A 20,693-nucleotide genomic window follows, 5' to 3' on the forward strand; every position below is an offset into this window, starting at 1 on the left:
ATCCTGCCTTGGCAGGTGGATTCCTTATCACTGAGCCACCAGGGAAGCCCTGATATTCCTCAGTCTTGAGAACAGACACTGGACAATAGAAGGAATAATCGTTGCTGATAGAGATGTTAATCATAAACTCAGTAGAGGAAGTCAGCTTTAAGGGGGCTCAGTTTTAATCCCCACTTCAGTTTTATCTTTCCCTGAGTCTTTCAGGGAACAGAAAGGCACCTACTCTGGCTACTTCCTGGAGGGGCCTGCATGCTGCCTAAGTTCGGGGCACTGGAGACTGAATTAGAAATGCTTGATTCCAAGTCCTGCATCCGAGGGTTGTGTGATGACGATCTCAGTCCTGGGGCGCCATCTTGGTGCCGCAGACCCAGCTGGAGGAGTGACAGCTGCCGCTCATGACCCGGAGTAGCTCTGTTTGCTCAGATTCAGGAGTCGGGTCTGCCCCTCGCTTCACAGGGAGACTTGCCGCAGCCAGTTGTTTCATACCACTCCCTGGAAGAGAGAAGCGCACCCAGGCGCACGTGCTGAAGGCCTGGAAGTAGGAAGCTCACCGCGTGCCAGCAGTTAGGGTTATCAGAGAAGCAGCACGTGGAGCTGTCCTGTGGGGGTTGTTGTTTGTTTATTTATTTTGGCTGCACTGGGTGTTCCTGGCAGTGCACAGCTGCTCCTTGTAGCATGTGGGCTTCTCTAGTTGTGTCCTGAGGGCTCTAGAATCCACAGGCTTAGTTGCAGCACGTGGGATCTAGTTCCCCAACCAGGGATCAAACTCGGAGCCCTCTGCACTGGGCCAGGGTGCCTTAGCTGCTAGACTACTGGGGAAATCCCTGAATCTGTAGTTTGGTGGGAAAGGAAAAGGGTGTGAGAAAGCATGAGAGTGTTAGTCGTTCAGTCGTGTCCAACTGTTTGCTACCCCTTGGACTGTAGCCTACCAGGCTCTTCTGTCTATGAGATTTCCCAGGCAAGAATACTGGAGTGGGTTGCCATTTCCTCCCCCAGGGGATCTTCCCGATCTAGGGGCTGAACCTGGGTCTCCTGCATAGCAGGTAGATTCATTACTGCCTGAGCCATCAGGGAAGCCCATGAGAAAGTGTAAGAAAACAAAACTCCCATTCGGCTTGTAACTAATCCTCAAGGTTTCCCAAAGGGCGAGATGTCCACTTCTCAGGAGGTTGCTTGCTGGCTGTAGGCAGGCCTGACAGGTCAGCCCCTGGTACCTTCTTACACTAGAGTGATGTACCCACGGTTTTACTCCATCTGGGTTTAGAGAAGTGTGAGTGGTAAGAAGAACGTGGTCGGGCCCCTTCCATTTCTCTTCCAGCTGCTGCTCAGTCCTGGCTCTTCCCACAGCCCCAGCAGCACCGGCTCCTGCCTGCGAGGGGCTGCCAGGGAGCTTCCACGCGAGGGGAGGCCTGGAGATGTGCACTCAGACCCGTCTGTCGTACATACTGTTTAATTTTACCTCTTGTGTTAAAAACACTTCTCTTTTTTAAAGCTGTCTAGCTATTTATATTTATTTTATTGAAGTATAGTTGATTTGCAATGTTTTAATTTCTGCTGTACAGTAAGGTAGCTCTGTTCACACATCTATCCATTCTTTTTAGTATTCTTGTCCATTATGGTTTATCCCAAAAGGTTGAGTCTAGTTTCCTGCACTGGACAGTACGATCCATTTGTTCATCCGGCCCTTTTTTTTTTGGCTGAACCGAGTCTTTACAGTGTGTGGGCTTCTCCAGTTGCAGCTCTTGGTCTTCTTGCAGAGCATGGGCTCTAGAGCGCGTGGACTCGGTATTGGGGCGCCCAGGTTCTGCAGTTGCCTGTGGGGCGTTCGTCCCCCCACCAGGGGTGTAACCTGCATCCCCTGCATCGAAAGGCAGACGTCCCTGTTCATGGTAAATGCAGAGTCTGAGTCCACTAAGCCCGAACTCCCGGTCCATCCCCTCCCTACTCCTCTCCCTCTTGGCAACTAAAAGTCTGTTCTCTCTGTTAGGCTGTTAGCGAGATGTGTTCAGGTGTGCTGGGTTTTTTCCCCTCCCTGTTAACATTTTCTGTCACTCTCTTTTGCCCTCTTTCTCCCTCCCACCCTGCCTCCTTCCCCGTCCCTTTCTTTTTCTTTCTGCCTCCCTCTCTCCTGGTCTGTCTCTGTCTCTCCTGCCCTGTGCCTCCCTCCTTCCGTCTTTCTGTCTTTCTTTCTTTCTCCCTACCTCCCTTTCTATCTCCCTGTCAACCTCTCTCTCTCTCTCTCTCTCTCTCTCTCTCTTTTCATCCCACCCTCTTTCCTTGTCTCCTCTTTCTCCTTCCCTCCATCTCTCTTGACCTCTCCCTGCGTCACTCTTTCTCTCTTTGTCTCTCTCTCTCTATTTCTCCCTCTCTTAGTCTCTCTTTTGCTGTCTCCCTGCTTCTCCCTCTCCCCTCCCTTCCTCTCTCCCTCCCTCTCCACCCTCCTTTGGTCTCTCTCTCTTTCCCTCCCACCCTTTCTCCCCTTTCTCTCCCTCCCTCCCTTTTTCTCAGTCTTCTTTCTTCCTCTCCATCTTTTGGTCTCTCCCTGCCTCCCTGCCTGTCTCACTCTTTCTTTCCTTTTCTCTCTCCCTCCCTCCCTCCCTCCCACCCCCTCTCTCGGTCTCTCTCCCTGTCTCTCTCTCTCTTTCTCTTGCTCCCTGTCTCTCTCCCCCCTTCCCACTCTGGGTCACTCTCTTTTTCTCCCTCTTTGTTTCTCTGTCTCTCATGTCTCCCTCCCTCCCTCCCAACCTTGGTCTCTGTGTGTGTGTCTCTCTCTGTGAGCGTCCCTCTCTCTCTGTCTCCCAGACTTTCTCCACCTCCTGTTTGGCAGAAAATGTTCACTTTCATCTCAGCTTCAAAGGATGTGTTAACAAAAGCAGCCGCTCATTATATACAAGTGAGTGATACCCACATTCATTAGAGAATTATCTAGCGAACTTTCAATATACTAACATCACAAGAAAAGACAAATAGAAACAGCAGAGGACACCTCTCCCAAGTGGGTTTTGACCAACATCCCACCTGAGCAGCGCTGGGAAGTCCCGTGACCCCACACATCTGGATTCCCAGTGGGGAAAGGTCTTAGGCAGCAGGTGCCCTCCTTGGGTGAGACTTCAAAAATGGTAACGATGACCCCACATGTGAGACAGCAAAACAGACACAGATGTAAAGAACAGTCTTTTGGACTCTGTGTGAGAAGGTGAGGGTGGGATGATCTGAGAGAATAGCATTGAAACATGTATATTACTGTATGTGAAATAGATCGCCAATCCAGGCTTGATGCATGAGACAGGGTGCTGGGGCTGGTGCGCTGGGATGACCCTGAGGGAAGGGATGGGGAGGGAGGTGGGAGGGGGGTTCAGGATGGGGAACACATGTACACCCGTGGTGGATTCATGTCAATGTATGGCAAAAACCACTGCAACATTGTAAAGTAATTAGCCTCCAATTAAAATAAATTAATTTAAAAAAAGAATTTGTGAAAAAGTAATTAAGCAGTAAGTGATAATAAAAAAGAAAACTTAGTGTAAATGTTAATATATAATACTTTCTCTAGTCAGCAATTTTAAACCAAAGAACAACAGCAACAAAATTGCAGTTTGGGTTCCCGTTTATAATCCCAGGATGCAAACATATCCTGGTCAATCTGTGAGAAGATGGCAGCTCTAGTTTCATCTTAATGCTGTTTGCTTTGTTCTGTAAAACTTGGAATGTTGTTAAGCCTGGGACCTCGTGGGCCAAACCCCTCCAGAGGCTAAACAGTTTCGAGATCCGTCCCCTGTTGTGTCTAAGGTGCAAGGCTTGCAGTCTTAGCAGACGGGTTCAGGGGTCTGCCCTGCTTAGTCTCTGAAGCCTAAACCAGCCTGTCCATCTGTTTTCCCACGCGTCCCTCTCCTGCGCGCCCGCCCGCCACCTCTGTCTCGGCGCTCGCTCGCTCGCTCTCTCTGTTGTTTCTTTTTCCCTCGCCCTCTGACTCTCTCTCAGTCTCTCTGCCTCACCTTCTTTCTGACTCTGCCGTCGTCTCTCCCTCTGTCTCTCTCCTCTCTCCCCGTCTCCCTTCCTCTCCCGCCCTGTGTCTCTTTCTGCCTTGCTCTCTCCTCTTTCTGCCTCTTGCCCTTTGTCTCCCCCTCGCCCTCTGCCCTCTTCCTCTTCTCCTCCCTCCTCCAGCTCTCTGTCTTCTTTCCTCTCCCTTCCCTCCTCCCGTGCCTCTCTCTCTCCTTGCCGCTTTTTCTCTGTCTCTGTCCTGCCCTGTCTCTCTCTCTCCCTCCTTCCTCTGTCTCTTCTTTCTCCCTGAATTTCTCTCCCTTCTCTGTCTCTGTCACCCTTTAATTCTGCCTCCTTCACAGTCTCTCTGTTTTATCTCTCACTTCCTATCTTTCCTCTCTGTGTCCTTTCTTCTCTTCCTGGCTCTTCCCCCCTCGCTCATTCCTGCCCTCACCCCCGTGTCTCTCTCCCACCTCTTTCTCTGCCTCTCTTTCTCTGTGTCTCTTTTCTGTCTTCCTCCTTCCCTCTCCCTTTCTCCCTAGCTCCTTCCCTCCGTCTCTGTCGGTGTCTCCTTGCTTCCCTTTCTTGCTCTCTCTCCCACCTTCCCTCTCTCTTTCTCTCCCATTTTCTCTCTCCTCTTTGTCTTTCTCTTTTTTCTTCTGCACTCTGTTAATCCGATTTTACATTCTACATATCGTGATATCATATGGTATCTTTCTTAGCTCACTTAGTATGATAATCTCTCCAAGTTGGCTTCAGATGGCATTGTTTTGTTCTGTTTTTATGGCTGAGCAGTGCCCGTTGCGTATATGTACCACATCTGTATCCACTCATCTGTCCATGGGAATTTAAGTTGTGTCCGTGTGTTGGCTTCTGTGTATAGCGCTGCTGTGAACATAGGGGTGCGTGTATCTTTCTGAATTAGTTTGTTTATTCATTTGTGGCTGCTCTGGGTCTTTGTTGGCGCGGGTGGGCTTTCTCAAGCTGCAGTGAGCGGGCCCCTCTCTAGCTGTGGCGTGGCGGCTTCTCTCGCTGTGGAGCACGGTCTCTAGGGCGCGTGGGCTTCAGCAGTTGCAGTGAGCAGGCTCAGCGGTGGAGGCACACGGGCTCTAGACTGCGCGGACGTCAGGAGTTGGGAGGCGGGGCTCCGCGTTTGCGCCCTGTGAGCTCCAGAGTTGGGCGCACGGGCTTGGTTGCCCTGCAGCATGTGGAATCCTCCCAGACCCAGGATCAAACCCAGGTCCCGTGCACTGGCAGGCAGGTTCTTAACCGCTGGGCCACCGGGGACGTCCTCTGTGTGTTGTTGATTCCTTTAGTGACCTCTGGGTTATTTAGTAGCAGGTCGATTATCCTCCGTGTGTCTTTGTGTTTTTCATAGTTTGGGTTTTTTTCCCTGTAATTGATTTCTATTCTCATAATTCTGTGGTCAGAAAAGATGCTTGATATGATTTCCATTTTCTTAAATTTAGTGAGGTTTGATTTAAGACCCAAGATGTGATCTGTCCTGGAGAACGTTTCATGTGCACCTGAGAGAAAGTGTATTCTGCCGCTTTTGAGTATCAGTTAAGTCCATCTGGTCTATTGTGTCGGTTAAAGATTGTGTTAGTTTATTTTCTGTCTGGATGATTTGTCCATTGGTGTAAGGGGAGTGTTAAAACCCTTCGCTGTAATTGTGGTGGGCTTCCCTGGTGGCTCAGACAGTAAAGAATCTGCCTGCCGTGCAGGAGACCTGGGTTCAAACCTTGAGTCTGGAAGATCCCCTAGAGAAGGGAATGGCTCCCCACTCCATTATTCTTGCCTGGAGAATTCCATGGACAGGAGCCTGGTGAGCTACCTTCAGTCCATGGGGTCACAAGCAGTCGGACATGACTGAGTGACTAACACACTACACTTATCACTACATGTGTTAATTTCGATTTCACCTTTTATGATGATTAGCATTTGCCTTATGCATTGAACTGCTCCTGTCTTGAGTGAATAAATATTTATAATTGTTATACCTCCTTGTGGGACTGATCGTTAATCACTGTGTAGTGACCTTCCTTGTCTCTTGTAACAGTCTTTATTTAAAGTCTGTTTTACCTGATATGAATGATGCTGTTCCAGCATTCTTTTGATTTCCATTTGCATGGAATATCTTGTTTCATCCCCTCATTTTCAGTCTGTGTGTGTTCCCAAGTCTGATGTAGGCCCCTTTTAGACAGCGTCTATACTGTTCTTACTTTTCCATCCATTCAGCCAGTGTGTGTCCTTTGCTTGGAGCATTTAATCCTTTTACATTCTAGATAATTATCAACATACATGTTCCTTTTACCATTTTCTTATTGTTTTGTATCTGTTTTGTGAGTCAGTTTCTTGTGTTTTCAGCCTACAGAAGTTCCTTAAGAATTTGTTGTAAACCTGGTTTGGTGGTGCTGAATTCCTTAGCTTTTGCTTGTTTGTAAAGGCTTTTTACATTTTATTTTTGCCAGAGCTATGCAGGATGTGGGATCTAAGTTCCTTGACCAGGGATCCAGCCCATGCCCCCTGTATTGGAAGTGCTGGGTTTTAAACACCTGAGAAGTTGTCTGTAAAGCTATTGATTTCTCCATGGAATCTGAATGATATCCTTGCTGGATAGCGTAATCTTGTTTGCACTTTCTTTCCCTTTCATGACTTTAAATATGTCCTGCCATCCCATCTGTCTTGCAGAGTTTCTGCGGAAAATCAGCTGATAACCTTATGGAGATTCCCTTGTCTGTTTTTGTTGCTTTTACCTTGCTGCTTTTTATTTTTGATTTTTGTTAGTTTGATGAATATTTGTCTCTTTGTGTATCTCCTTGGATTTCTCCTGTTTGGGACTGTCTGGACTTGGGTGCCTGTTTCCTGTGTTAGGGATATTTTCAACTGTAATCTCTGCCAGTATTTTTCTCCAACTCTTTCTCTCCTTCTAAGACCCCTGTGATTTGAATGTTGGTGTGTGTAATGTCCAGAGGTCTCTGAGACTGTCCTCATTTATTTTGGTTCCTTTTTTCTTTATTCTGCTGCTCAGCAGTTCTTTCCACCATTCTTTGAGCTCACTTACTGGTTCTTCTGGTTTAGTCACTCTGCTATTCCAGTGTAGCTTCCATTCCGGTTCTTCTTGTGTTTTTCATCACTGTTTGCTCTTTAGTTCTTTAGGTCCTTGTTAAACACGTCTGGATTTTCTCAACCTGTGCCTGCATTCTCTTTCTGAGATTTAGGATCATCTTTACTATCATTACTCTGATTTTCTTTTTAGGTAGGTTGCCTGTTTCCTCCTCATTTGTTTGGTCTTGTAGGTTTTTACATTGCTCCTTCATCTGTACCAAATTTTTTTTTATCTCTCCTTTTTATATTTGATGGGTGGGACTGTGTTCTTGACTTGCTGGTTGTTTGGCCTGAGGCGTCCAACCCTGGAGTCTGCAGGCTGTAGGTCAGTGCTGCGGTGAGGACTTCTGGTAGAGCTCACGATGATTAATAGTGCCTGAATTCTGAGGTTCTCTGTTAGTCCAGGGGTTTAGACTCGGTGCTTCCACCACAGGAGCTCAAGCCTGATCCCTGGCCTGGGAACCATAGCCCCGCAGGTCACACAGTGCTGCCAAAAAAAAAAAAAAGATAAGAAACAACAAGGAGAACAGTAAAAACGAATAAAAAATAAAATAAATCTAGAAAATATATTAGAAATAATAGGGACTTCCCTGGTGGTTCAGTGGCTAAGACTCCACACTCCCAATGCAGTGTTGGGGGGAGGGGCAGGTTTGATTCCTGGCATGGCCAAAAATATATAAGAAAAACAAAAATGTAATAACAACAAAGCTAAAGAGAATCAGTACAGCAAGGGGAAAATAGCCAGAAAAGGCCCTGGGAGGCTGGGCTTAGACTCAAGACCTGCACAGCCAGAGTGAGCCCTGAAGGTGGAGATTCAGGCCCTGGACCCCAGCAGGCTCCCTGGGTCCTGAGCAGGTTGGGAAGACCCTTGTCATGTTCCCCTCACTCCCTCAGCCACCCCTCAGGGGTGCCCCCCATCTCGCCTCTGCTTTTCCTCCCTCCCTCCTTCCCCCACTACATCCTACCTGCTTGCATGGAGATTCCTCCAGTCCCCCTAGGTGTCTGGGGTCCCCCGCCAGCAGCGCCTGGTTGGTGCCACTGTGTTCAGTTCAGTTCAGTCGCTCAGTCGTGTCCGACTCTTTGCAACCCCATGAATCGCAGCATGCCAGGCCTCCCTGTCTATCACCAACTCCCGGAGTTCACCCAGACTCAAGTCCATCGAGTCGGTGATGCCATCCAGCCATCTCATCCTCTGTCATCCCCTTCTCCTCCTGCCCCCAATCCCTCCCAGCATCAGAGTCTTTTCCAATGAGTTAACTCTTCGCAACAGGTGGCCAAAGTACTGGAGTTTCAGTTTTAGCATCATTCCTTCCAAAGAACACCCAGGACTGATCTCCTCTAGAATGGACTGGTTGGATCTCCTTGCAGTCCAAGGGACTCTCAAGAGTCTTCTCCAACACCACAGTTCAAAAGCATCAATTCTTCGGTGCTCAGCTTTCTTCACAATCCAACTCTCACATCCATACATGACCACAGGAAAAACCATAGCCTTGACTAGACGGATGTTTGTTGGCAAAGTAATGTCTCTGCTTTTGAATATGCCATCTAGGTTGGTCATAACTTTCCTACCAAGGGGTAAGCATCTTTTAATTTCATGCAAAGTCACCATCTGCAGTGACTTTGGAGCCCAAAAAAATAAAGTCTGACACTGTTTCCACTGTTTCCACATCTATTTCCCATGAAGTGATGGGACCACATGCCATGATCTTAGTTTTCTGAATGTTGAGGTTTAAGCCAACTTTTTCACTCTCCTCTTTCACTTTCCTCAAGAGGCTTATTAGTTCCTCTTCACTTTTTCTGCCATAAGGGTGGTGTTGTCCGCATATCTGAGGTTATTGATATTTCTCCTGGCAATCTTGATTCCAGCTTCTGCTTCTTCCAGCCCAGCGTTTCTCATGATGTACTCTGCAGAGAAGTTGAATAAGCAGGGTGACAATATATACAGCCTTGATGTACTCCTTTTCCTATTTGGAACCAGCCTGTTGTTCCATGGCCAGTTCTAACTGTTGCTTCCTGACCTGCATACAGGTTTCTCAAGAGGCAGGTCAGGTGGTCTGGTATTCTCATCTCTTTCAGAATTTTCCACAGTTTATTGTGATCCACACAGTCAAAGGCTTTGGCATAGTCAATAAAGCAGAAATAGATGTTTTTCTGGAACCCTCTTGCTTTTTCGACGATCCAGCAGATGTTGGCAGTTTGATCTCTGGTTCCTCTGCCTTTTCTAAAACCAGCTTGAACATCAGGAAGTTCACGGTTCACATATTGCTGAAGCCTGGCTTGGAGAATTTTGAGCATGACTTGACTAGTGAGATGAGTGCAATTGTGCGATCGTTTGAGCATTCTTTGGCATTGTCTTTCTTTGGGATTGGAATGAAAACTGACCTTTTCCAGTCCTGTGGCCCCTGCTGAGTTTTCCAAATTTGCTGGCATATTGAGTGCAGCACTTTCACAGCATCATCTTTCAGGATTTGAAAATAGCTCAACTGGAATGCCATCACCTCCACTAGCTTTGTTCATAGTGATGCTTCCTAAGGCCCACTTGACTTCACATTCCAGGATGTCTGGCTCTAGGTGAGTGATCACACCATCGTGATTATCTGAGTCATGAAGATCTTTTTTGTACAGTTCTTCTGTGTATTCTTGCCACCTCTTCTTAATATCTTCTGCTTCTGTTAGGTCCATACCGTTTCTGTCCTTTATCGAGCCCATCTTTGCATGAAATGTTCCCTTGGTATCTCTGATTTTCTTGAAGAGATCTCTAGTCTTTCCCATTCTGTTGTTTTCCTCTATTTCTCTGCATTGATCGCTGAGGAAGGCTTTCTTATCTCTTCTTGCTATTCTTTGGAACTCTGCATTCAGATGCTTATATCTTTCCTTTTCTCCTTTGGTTTTTGCTTCTCTTCTTTTCACAGCTATTTGTAAGGCCTCCCCAGACAGCCATTTTGCTTTTTTGCATTTCTTTTCCATGGGGATGGTCTTAATCCCTGTCTCCTGTACAGTGTCACCAACCTCCGTCCATAGTTCATCAGGTACTCTATCAGATCTAGTCCCTTAAACCTATTTCTCACTTCCACTGTATAATCATAAGGGATTTGATTTAGGTCATACCTGAATGGTCTAGTGGTTTTCCCTACTTTCTTCCATTTAAGTCTGAATTTGGCAATAAGGAGTTCATGATCTGAGCCATGTCAGCTCCTGGTCTTGTTTTTGCTGACTGTATAGAGCTTCTCCATCTTTGGCTGCAAAGAATATAATCAATCTGATTTTGGTGTTGACCATCTGGTGATGTCCATGTGTAGTCTTCTCTTGTGTTGTTGGAAGTGGGTGTCTGCTATGACCAGTGTGTTCTCTTTGCAAAACTCTATTAGTCTTTGCCCTGCTTCATTCCGTATTCCAAGGCCAAATTTGCCTGTTACTCCAGGTGTTTCTTGACTTCCTACTTTTGCATTCCAGTCCCCTGTAATGAAAAGGACATCTTTTTTGGGTGTTAGTTCTAAAAGGTCTTGTAGGTCTTCATAGAACCGTTCCACTTCAGCTTCTTCAGCGTTACTGGTTGGGGCATAGACTTGGATTACTGTGATATTGAATGGTTTGCCTTGGAAACGAACAGAGATCATTCTGTCGTTTTTGAGATTGCATCCAAGTACTGCATTTCGGACTCTTTTTGTTGACTATGATGGCTACTCCATTTCTTCCAAGGGATTCCTGCCTGCAGTAGTAGATATAATGGTCATCTGAGTTAAATTCACCCATTCCACTCCATTTTAGTTCACTGATTCCTAGAATGTCGGCATTCACTCTTGCCATCTCGTTTGACCACTTCCAATTTGCCTTGATTCATGGACCTGACATTCCAGGTTCCTATGCTGTATTGCTCTTTACACTGTGTTAGGAGATGTGAATTCCTTGTCCTGTTACTCCACCATCTGTGCCTCGCCTCTGGTTTCCATTTTTGCTCTCAATACTTCTCAGTCCTTTTTTTCCCGCACTGTTTTAAACATATGACTTCATTTATTTCTTTCTTTGGGTGAGCTGAGTCTTCATTAGCGTGTGGACTTGATCTGGTTGCGGCTCTCGGCCTTCTCCTGTTGTGGAGCACAGGCTTAGAGCACATGGACTCAATAGTTGCGGCTCGCAGGTTCTCTAGTTGTGGCGAGTTGGTTTAGTTGCCCCAAGGCATGTGGGATGTTTGTTCCCCAGCCAGGGATCTAACCTGCATCCCCTGTTCATTCTAAGTGTCAGAGTTTGCTTCTACTAACCCTGAACTGCCAGTCCATCCCTTCCCTCCTCCCCTCACCCTTGGCAACTAAAAGTCTGTTCTCTCTGTGAGGCTGTTTCTTCAGTTAGGTTCAGTCACTCAGTCATGTCCAATTCTTTGCGACCCCATGGACAGCAGCACGCCAGGCCTGCCTGTCCATCACCAACTCCCAGATCTTGCTCAAATTCATCTCCATCAAGCCGGTGATGCCATCCAACCATCTCATCCTCTGTCATCCCCTTCTCCTCCTGCCCTCACTCTTTCCCAGCATCACGGTCTTTTCCAGTGAGTCAGCTCTTCGCATCAGGTGGCCAAAGTACTGGAGTTTCAGCTTTAGCATCAGTCCTTGCAATGAACACCCAGGACTGATCTCCTTCAGGATGGTCTGGTTGGATCTCCTTGCAGTCCAAGGGACTCTCAAGAGTCTTCTCCAACACCACAGTTCAAAAGCATCAATTCTTCGGCGCTCAGCTTTCCTCACAGTCCAACTCTCACATCCATACATGACCACTGGAAAAACCATAGCCTTTAGACAGACCTTTGTCGGCAAAGTAATGTCTCTGCTTTTGAATATGCTGTCTAGGTTGGTCATAGCAAGCGTCTTTTGATTCCATGGCTGCAGTCACCATGTGCAGTGAGTTTGGAGCCCAGAAGATGACGGCTGCTTCTTAGGTGTGTTCCTTTGTGCCCTGACTCTCCCGTCTTTCATTCTGTTTCTCTTGCCCTGTCTCTCCTCTCCCTCTCCCTCACTTCCTCCCTCTTTGTTTCCCTTTCTCTCCCTGCTTCCCTCCTTCTCTCCTGATCTTTCTCCCTCTCTTTTCTGCTTCTTTCTCTCTCCCACCCTCTCCACCTGTCTGTCTTCCTCGGTGTCTCTCTTCCTGTGTATCTCTTGGCCTCTTTCTGACTGTCTCCTGGTCTCTTTCTGTCTTTCTGCTCCCTTTCCCTTTCTCTCTGTCCCTTCGTCCCTATCTCTGTCTCTCCTTCCCTCCTCCTCTCTCTCTGGCTTTCTGTCTCCTCCTTTCTCTTTTCTTCCTCCCTCTCTCCCCCACCCGGCTCTCTGTCCCTCCCTGTCACTGTGTCTCCCTCCCTTTTTCTCTCTCTGACCACTGTTTCTCCTGCCCCCTCTCTCCCCCCCTCTGCCTTCACCCCACCCCTCTTCTCAGTCTCCTACCTGTCTCTGTCTCGCCCTCCTTCCCTCTCCTGCTCTCTGCCTCTCCCCGTCTCAGTCTCCCTCTCTCTTCCCATCTCCCCCATCACTCCGCCTTCCCCCCTCACACCCTCTTTCTGCCCCCCTTGCTCTTCCTGTGTCTTTCTGTCCCCCATGCTTCCTTTGTTTCTCCCTCACCTCTTCCCTTCTCTCCCCCTGACTCTCTGCCTCTCTTTCTCCTTTCTTCCCTCCCTCTTTCTCCCTAGCTCCTCCCGCCCGTGTTTCTCTGTCTCGCCCACCTTCCCTGCCTTCCTTCTCTGTATGCCCTATGTAGATTCCACATATAAGTGATATCATATGGTATTTGTCTTTCTGACTTCACTTAGTATCATAATCTCTAGTTGCAACCTTAAGTGGCATTATTTTGTTCTTTTTTTCCCTATGTCTGAGTAATATTTCTTTGTATAAATGTACCACATCTTTAGGGGCTTCCCGGGTGGCTCAGCTGGTTAAGAATCTGCCTGCAATGCCGGAGTCTCTGGTTTGATTCCTGGGTCGGGAAGATCCTCTGGAGAAGGGATAGGGATAGATTGCTCACTCCAGTATTCTTGCCTGGAGAATACCGTGGACAGAGGAAGCTGGCAGGCTCTATTCCATGGGGTTGCAAAGAGTCGGACACGACGGAGCGACTAAGCACACGCACCCACCACATCTTTACCCGTCCGTCTGTCAGTGGAAATGTGTTTCTGTTTCTTGGCTGTTGTGTACAGTGATGCCATGAACACAGGCGTGTATGCATCTTTGTAAATGGGTTTTTCTGTGTTTATTTTAGCCACGCTTTGTCTTCGGCGCTGCTCTCCACTTGTGGTGCACGGGCTTCTCGTCGTGTGGCTGCTCTTGTCGAGGGCCAGGGGCTCCAGGGCAAGCGGGCGCAGTGATTGCAGAGCGGGGCTCGGTGTTTGCAGTGTGTGAGCTCAGCAGTTGTGCAGGCGCTTAGTTGCCCTGCCATGTTCTAGTCGTGTCTGACTCTGTGAACCCGTGGACTGTAGCCCGCCAGGCTCCTCTGTCCATGGGATTCTCCAGGCAAGAATACTGGAGCGGGTTGCCATTTCCTCCTCCAGGGGATCTTCCTGACCCAGGGATCGACCCAGGTCTCTTGTGTCTCCTGCATTGGCAGGCAGATTCTTTACCACTAAGCCATCAGGGAATCCTCTCCAGCGTGTGGAATCTTCCCAGACCAGAGATCGAACCCATGTCCCCTGCGTTGGCAGGCAGATCCCTAACCACTGGATCACCAAGGATGTTCCTGAATTATGGTTTGACTGATAACATGCCCACAAATGGAACTGCTGGATCATATGGTGGTTCTATTTTATTTTTCTGACCACTCCATTTTCCATCGTTTCTGTACCAATTTGCATTACCACCAGTGATGGAGTTCCCTTTTCTCCACACCTTCTCTAGCATATGTTACTTGTAGACTTCTTAATGATGGTCATTCTAACCTGTGTGAGGTGGTACCTTTATGCAGTTTTGATTGCATTTCTCTCATAATTAGTGATGTTGAGCACCTTTTCATGTGCCTATTGGCACCTATATGTTTTCTCTTAAGAAATGTCTTATTTATGGTCTTTTGCCATAAATTTTTGATTCGGTTGTTCTTTTTGTTGAATTGATGTTATACTATTTGTATATTTTGGCAATTAATATACATCCTTTGTCTGTTGCATCCTTTGTAAATATTTTGCCCCATTCCGAAGGCTTTCTTTTTGCCATTGTTATGTTTTCCTTTGCTGTGCGAAAGTTTGTAAGTTTGGGTCCCATTTCTTCATTTTTATTTATATTGTCTTGGGAAACTGGCCTAAGCAGACGCGGGTGCGCCTCCGTTGGAGGCTGTTCTGCTGGGTTCCGGCGTCGTGTTTGCACGTGTGGGCTGAGGGCGGGTCCCGCCGGCGCTGGTTTACATGCGGTCGTCCACCTGCAGCTTTCCAGTGCCACGAAATGCTTCCCTCTCTCCTCTCAGGAGCCAGGAAGGGCCTTCGTATGCCGTTTCACAGGGGCTCAATCCTAGCCCGCTTCTAGGAGCCACAACTGGAAGACGTTCCTTTTTTGACGAGTTTTCTGGCACAGCTTGGGGAGAGTTTTCCTCAGGGCGCAGTCCATCTTTTCAGCCTTTCTCGTAGGTTGGGGCCTCCATGCTGAGTGAGGTTTCCAGTCTGTACCCAAAGCTTTGTTTGCTGTCTGTGTTGTTTCTGTGATGAAAGCAGGCCCACGGGCCCCTCTGTAGCAGAGGGGAGGCCGCACCGAGGAGTAACGTCCTTAAAAAGGACTTTTGCCACTTCTGATGCTTTTCCTTGCATGAAGGGCTCTACTCAGCCTTGATCCAGGTGTAATCCTTGCAGTCTTTAGCTGAAATCTTGAAGAGGTTGGGGGACTTTTTAAATCCTTTTAGCATCCCAAGTCTGACATAGCTCAGAAATTTCGAGTTTATAAAAACACGGGAATGTGAAATCACATCCTCAGTGGTCACTCAGCTTTACCATTGTCCTCCACTTTGACTTGTAAATGCATTCCCCTCATCAGTGGCAAAGCAGACATAACGTGCGTTTGTGAGAGGTCACGAAACAGGCCACTTTTTAAAGTTAAACCATGTGTTAATATAAGCCAGTGACTTCCCCATACCTCAATACATGCACACTTTTATCATTTCCCCTTCTGATTGCAAATCTTTCAGTAGAAAGCATTGATAATCAAAATATCTGTCCAGTTCAACCTGAATGTAGATCATGTCCCTCGGTACCGGGTCTCCTTTGTATGTGCCTAATTAATCCACGTTGGGGAAAAGCCGATCAGGTGTCATGAGAAGGCTCAGAGGTATGTTAATGAGGGAACACTAAAGGCCATACATTGTATCGCTTATATCCAGTTGTTATACGTACCGAACGTGCAGCAGTACACCCAGCTCAGCGGCGTGGTATGAAGTTTATTAGAGACCTGTATTTGTCATAAGGTCCTTCCCATAAATTTTCTTGAAGGTGAAGCAGTTTTGCAAACGCATCAGAGTACAGTAACTGTTTATAAATGACAGGACTTAGAAAGGCATGGTTAAACATCTGATTACAGTGTAATGAAACTTACAGTGTAAGGAAACTTGGTTACAATAACAGAATTACAACTGATTACATTTAATTTAAAGTACCAAATGTTGTTATTCAGTCCAAGTCCTGTCTGACCCTTAGCAACCTCATGGACTGCAGTGCACCAAGCTCCCCTGCCCTCTGCTATCTCCGATTTGCTCAAACTCATGTCCATTGAGCCAGTGATGCTCCTGGCCATCTCATGCTCTGCTGCCCTCTTCTCCTCCCACCTTCAGTCTTCCCCAGCATCAGGGTCTTTTCCAATGAGTTGGCTCTTTGCATCAGGTGGCCAAAGTATTGGAGCTTCAGCATCAGTCCTTCCAATGAATGTTCAGGGTTGATTTCCTTTAGGATTGACTGGTTGGATCTCCTTGCAGTCCACGGACTCTCAAGAGTCTTCTCCAACACCACAGTTCAAAAGCATCAATTCTTCAGCACTCAGCCTTCTTTATGGTCCAACTCTCACATCCTACGTGACTACTGGAAAAACCATAGCTTTGACTATATACATTCTCAAGTCAGCCCTATGTTGGGGGCTAGATTTGATGCTGAAAACTCAGCCTCTGCGCACCAGTGCAGAATCAAATCTGAGAGTCTGGGGTGAAGAAGAAGAAAACAGCTTTATTGCTTTGCCAGGCCAAGGGGGAGACAGCAGGCTTGTGCCCCCGAAAAACCACCTCACATCCAACCCAGGAGGAATTGGGGAGGAGTTGTTGGAGTGGCCCAAGGGTGGGGCTGCTGTTAGGGGTGTGTGCAGGGCCTGCACTTTATTGTGTCTTCGGCACCTCCTGCTCTTGGTGAGCTCTCTGCTTCCTCAGATCTGGCCTCGGGGGTTTCTCAGCTGCCTCTCCCCGTGTCTGCATCCTTTGCCTTCCCGGACTAGCAGCTGTTTGTATCTGTCCTTTGGAACCCAGGGAAGGTCATGGAGGCTGGCATTTCCTCCCTACAATCAAGAAACGGGACAGAAGGCTCCCGCGCCCAGGAGCCCCATGGGGTCCTGTTCAGTTTCAGGCAGCAAATGCTATTATGTGGGCTGCCGGGCGGCTGAAACCTGATTAGAGGGGCCTCGCCCTGAGGCCTGTGGCAGATGCTCAGAGCTGAGCGGCTCCGGCCTCAGCCAGCACTCCTACCCCGGTGATGGGGTCCTGAGACCCCACCCCAGCTTCAGGCAAGTGGAGAGGGCCAGCGCATAGCCAGGTGTCCCCTGGGGCGTGTAAAGGCTGGAGGAGGGGCAGCTGGTGGGCTGTCAGCATGGTCACCCGGTACCTATCGGCCCCTTATCCCACCTGTGTGACCCTGGGCGGGGGGCTTTTCTCTGAGCCCGTTTGACCTGCCGAGCTCAGAGCACCCATCTTAGGGTGTCTCAGGGCCCGCCTCACACTTGGCGCCTCCTCCTGTAGACCTCCTGCCCCCCGAGGTGTGCAGTCTCCTGAACCCTGCGGCCATCTATGCCAACAATGAGATCAGCCTGCGCGACGTCGAGGTGTACGGCTTTGACTACGACTACACCCTGGCCCAGTACTCGGACACGCTGCACCCGGAGATCTTCAATGCCGCCCGTGACATCCTGGTTGAGCACTACAAGGTGAGGCCAGACCAGCCCTTGGGGGCTGGGTGGCTGAATGGCTGAATGGATCCCGAGGCAACTGCCCGGCGAGCAGGTGTGCCAACACTGCTGGCTCAGGCCTGGCCCCATTTCCCCCAACAGTACCCAGAGGGCATTCGGAAGTATGAGTACAACCCCAGCTTTGCCATCCGTGGCCTCCACTACGATATTCAGAAGGTGAGCGGCCCCTCCTGAGGGGCCTCCACTGCTTCCTTAGCCACCTGTCTCCGGCGGTGGTGGGCTCATCTTTCTACTCCTTTGGCCTCAAAGCCGCACTTCTTCTTGTCAAGCGTGGGGTGCCTTTCTACCAGCCAGCTGGGGCATGGGGGCTGGAAAAGGCTGGCTCAGAGCCATTGGCGAATGCTCGCCTCACCGCCCATCTTGCTCCCGTGGTGCCCCTAGAGCCTTCTGATGAAGATTGACGCCTTCCATTATGTGCAGCTGGGGACGGCCTACAGGTCAGTGCTGCCCCGGCCTTGCCCCGTACCCCCGGCTCACACTAGAGCGCCACTTTGGACTGGTGGTCTCTGTGCATCCATCCAGGGGCCTCCAGCCTGTGCCAGACGAAGAGGTGATTGAGCTCTACGGGGGCACCCAGCACATCCCCCTCTACCAGATGAGCGGCTTCTACGGCAAGGTAGGTGCCCGCCTACTGCTGCCCAGGCGACCCGCTCAGCACACTCCCGGGGCGGGCTCCCGGGGTGCAGTGCCTGCACCCTGGTGTCCCAGCCCTCGCCCCAAGGCCACACTGCCCTTGGGTCCCCAGGGCTGGAGGGCTTGCTCAGCCAGTGCTCCTTCCCCAGGGCCCTTCCATCAAGCAGTTCATGGACATCTTCTCGCTGCCAGAGATGGCACTGCTCTCCTGCGTGGTGGACCACTTCCTGGGCCACGGCCTGGAGTTTGACCAGGCGCACCTCTACAAGGATGTGACAGTAAGGGCCTGGGCCTGCGCCCCCGGGTGGCGTGGACGGGAGCCCAGACACAGCAGGGCAGGTCATCCTGGGCTCCAGTGAGGCCTCACTGTCCCTCCGCTGCCCCTAGGATGCCATCCGAGACGTGCACGTGAAGGGCCTCATGTACCAGTGGATCGAGCGGGACATGGGTAAGGGGGGCCAGGGCCCTGTTGCGGCTGCCGGGGCCGGCACGGGGCTGGCCCTCACCGCTCCCTTCTCTCCCACCCCACGTACTTCCCAGAGAAGTACATCCTGCGAGGGGACGAGACGTTCGCTGTGCTGAGCCGCCTGGTGGCCCATGGGAAGCAGCTGTTCCTCATCACCAACAGCCCTTTCAGCTTCGTGTAAGCCCCCCTGCCCCCGCGGGGGGCGGAAGCGGGACAGGGACTCGAGCTGGGTGGCAGAGGCCTGGAGCCTCCCTCGGCCGCCTGCCCCACTCGGCCCCTCTCCGCCCAGGGACAAGGGGATGCGGCACATGGTGGGTCCCGACTGGCGCCAGCTCTTTGACGTGGTCATCGTCCAAGCGGACAAGCCCAGCTTCTTCACCGACCGACGCAAGTAAGGCCTGACCGGTGGTCGGCCCAGGGAGTGGGCGCGGTTGCTGCTCTGTGTCCTGAGGCAGGCGTGCCACCTGTTGTTCTGCCACAGTCTGGGAACCAGGCCCTTGAACCTCACCCCAGGCCTTTGAACCCACCCTAGGCCTTTCAGGAAACTTGATGAGAAGGGCTCGCTGCACTGGGACCGCATCACCCGCCTGGAAAAGGGCAAGATCTACCGGCAGGTGAGAGCCAGCTGGGTGGGCGCTGCCCCACACCCGCTGGGGCTCTGTCTCCTCCCAGGGGCCCCAGCCCCGATGCTTGGCCTCACCGTGCCATGCTCTCCTCACATGTGCCGTGAAGCTCTTCAGTAGCTCAGGCATTCAGTAAGCGCCCACTCAGCGGGGCTGAGCCATCTGCTGCAGCCAGACAGCCTGGTTGGGGCGGCTCACAGGCCTCTGAGGACCCCTTTTCCTGGCTGGCTAGGAAGGTGAGAAGGGGCTTTGTGCTTGGTGGGGAGGTGTTAGGTGGCTGTGAGCGGGAGGTGATGAAGTATTCGGCTCTGGATGGAATGTGGAAATCCTGGCTGAACTGGGGCTTCTTAGAGACAGGGGTTCGGGGTTGGGGGTCAGGCCCGTAGCGCAGCCTTGGGCTGCTGGGTGCCGAGCCCAGGCGCTGCAGGCAGTACCCCGGCCCTGCACCTGCCCGCTGCTCAGCCTCCCGTGCTGGCGGCCCCCTGGGCAGGCTGTGGGGGTGACACTCCGTTGTCTTGGCCTCCCGCTGAGCCTGAGGAGCGCCACTCCACCTTTGTGGGAAACACTGAGTTTCCTTCTTTGGCAGGTTTTAGACTTTCCTTTAGGCCTCATGTTCTCTCCCTGTCTCCTGCCAACTTGGCACATCCTCAGCACTCCGCCCGCTCATACTTCCTCTTCCTTGGGGTCCCCTGCACCTCACTCTTCCTCCTTACCTGTCTGCCCTGTGGCTCTCCCCTCCCCAGGCCTCTCCCATGGACAGGCTGTCCCGGCCCACCCCGGTGTCTGCTCCCCTTCCAGCCTCCTCTGCCGTGTTGGATAGAGCCTGGCTGTTTTCATCTTTTCTCCAGCTTTGGCGCGGGAGGGGCAGGCACCTCACAGGGAAGTCTGCTATTGGTGGGCCGGGGTGGCCTGCTGGCTGTGGGGCCGTGGGGTCACGGCTGCAGTTTGTTTCCCAGAGTGGACTCAGGCCGTCGCTTGCACGGGTGTGAGGGCACAGGGCGGGGAGGCCTTCCTACCGTGGGCAAACCCCCTTCCTGAGTGTGAAGGGGAGGCAGCGAGGGCCAGGGCCCAGAGTGGCCCCAAGGCCACGGGAAAGGGCAGCCCTGCATCCGGCCTCGCTGCCTCTGGGGGATGGGGAAGCCTGGAGGACAGGAGCCCCAGGGGAGCCCCCACGGCACAATGGGCGTAGCTGTGTACCCCCTCCCCCCAGGGAAACCTGTTTGACTTCCTCCGGCTGACAGAATGGCGCGGCCCCCGAGTGCTCTACTTCGGGGACCACCTCTACAGTGACCTGGCGGTAAGGGGGCCGGGGCCCCCTGGGGGAGGTGGGGGGGGTCTCTCCTGGCTGCTGCTGAACCCAGTCTCCCCGGCCCCCCAGGACCTCATGCTGCGGCACGGCTGGCGCACAGGCGCCATCATCCCCGAGCTGGAGCGTGAGATCCGCATCATCAACACGGAGCAGTACATGCACTCGCTGACGTGGCAGCAGGCGCTCACGGGGCTGCTGGAGCGCATGCAGGTGTGGGGCCCGGCTGGCGGCGGGCGGGGCGTGGGGGGCTGCCCCCGGCTGCTCACACCTGGCACACCCGTCTCCCCCAGACCTACCAGGACGCCGAGTCGCGGCAGGTGCTGGCTGCCTGGATGAAGGAGCGGCAGGAGCTGAGGTGAGTGAGGGGCCCGGGCAGGAGGCCCCGCCCCCTCGGGCGCTCCCCG

At 51.1% G+C, this 20,693-nt stretch overlaps 1 protein-coding gene across 2 annotated transcripts in view; it reads left to right on the forward strand.

Annotated features, from left to right (window-relative positions):
* Window positions 1-20,693, forward strand: part of NT5DC2 (5'-nucleotidase domain containing 2) — a 51,484-nt gene that overhangs the window by 30,428 nt on the left and 363 nt on the right. The window contains exons 2-13 of one of the 2 annotated variants that reach the window (XM_003587635.3): window positions 17,032-17,216; window positions 17,340-17,414; window positions 17,640-17,695; window positions 17,781-17,874; window positions 18,041-18,169; window positions 18,279-18,339; window positions 18,432-18,534; window positions 18,647-18,748; window positions 18,890-18,971; window positions 20,191-20,277; window positions 20,359-20,499; window positions 20,580-20,644. In XM_003587635.3, coding sequence (XP_003587683.1) covers window positions 17,032-17,216; window positions 17,340-17,414; window positions 17,640-17,695; window positions 17,781-17,874; window positions 18,041-18,169; window positions 18,279-18,339; window positions 18,432-18,534; window positions 18,647-18,748; window positions 18,890-18,971; window positions 20,191-20,277; window positions 20,359-20,499; window positions 20,580-20,644 — 1,180 coding nt within the window. The other variant, XM_005222994.4, reaches the window with a different exon arrangement.

This window comes from Bos taurus, chromosome 22 (genome assembly GCF_002263795.3).
Source record: "Bos taurus isolate L1 Dominette 01449 registration number 42190680 breed Hereford chromosome 22, ARS-UCD2.0, whole genome shotgun sequence".
NCBI classification, from domain to species: domain Eukaryota; kingdom Metazoa; phylum Chordata; class Mammalia; order Artiodactyla; family Bovidae; genus Bos; species Bos taurus.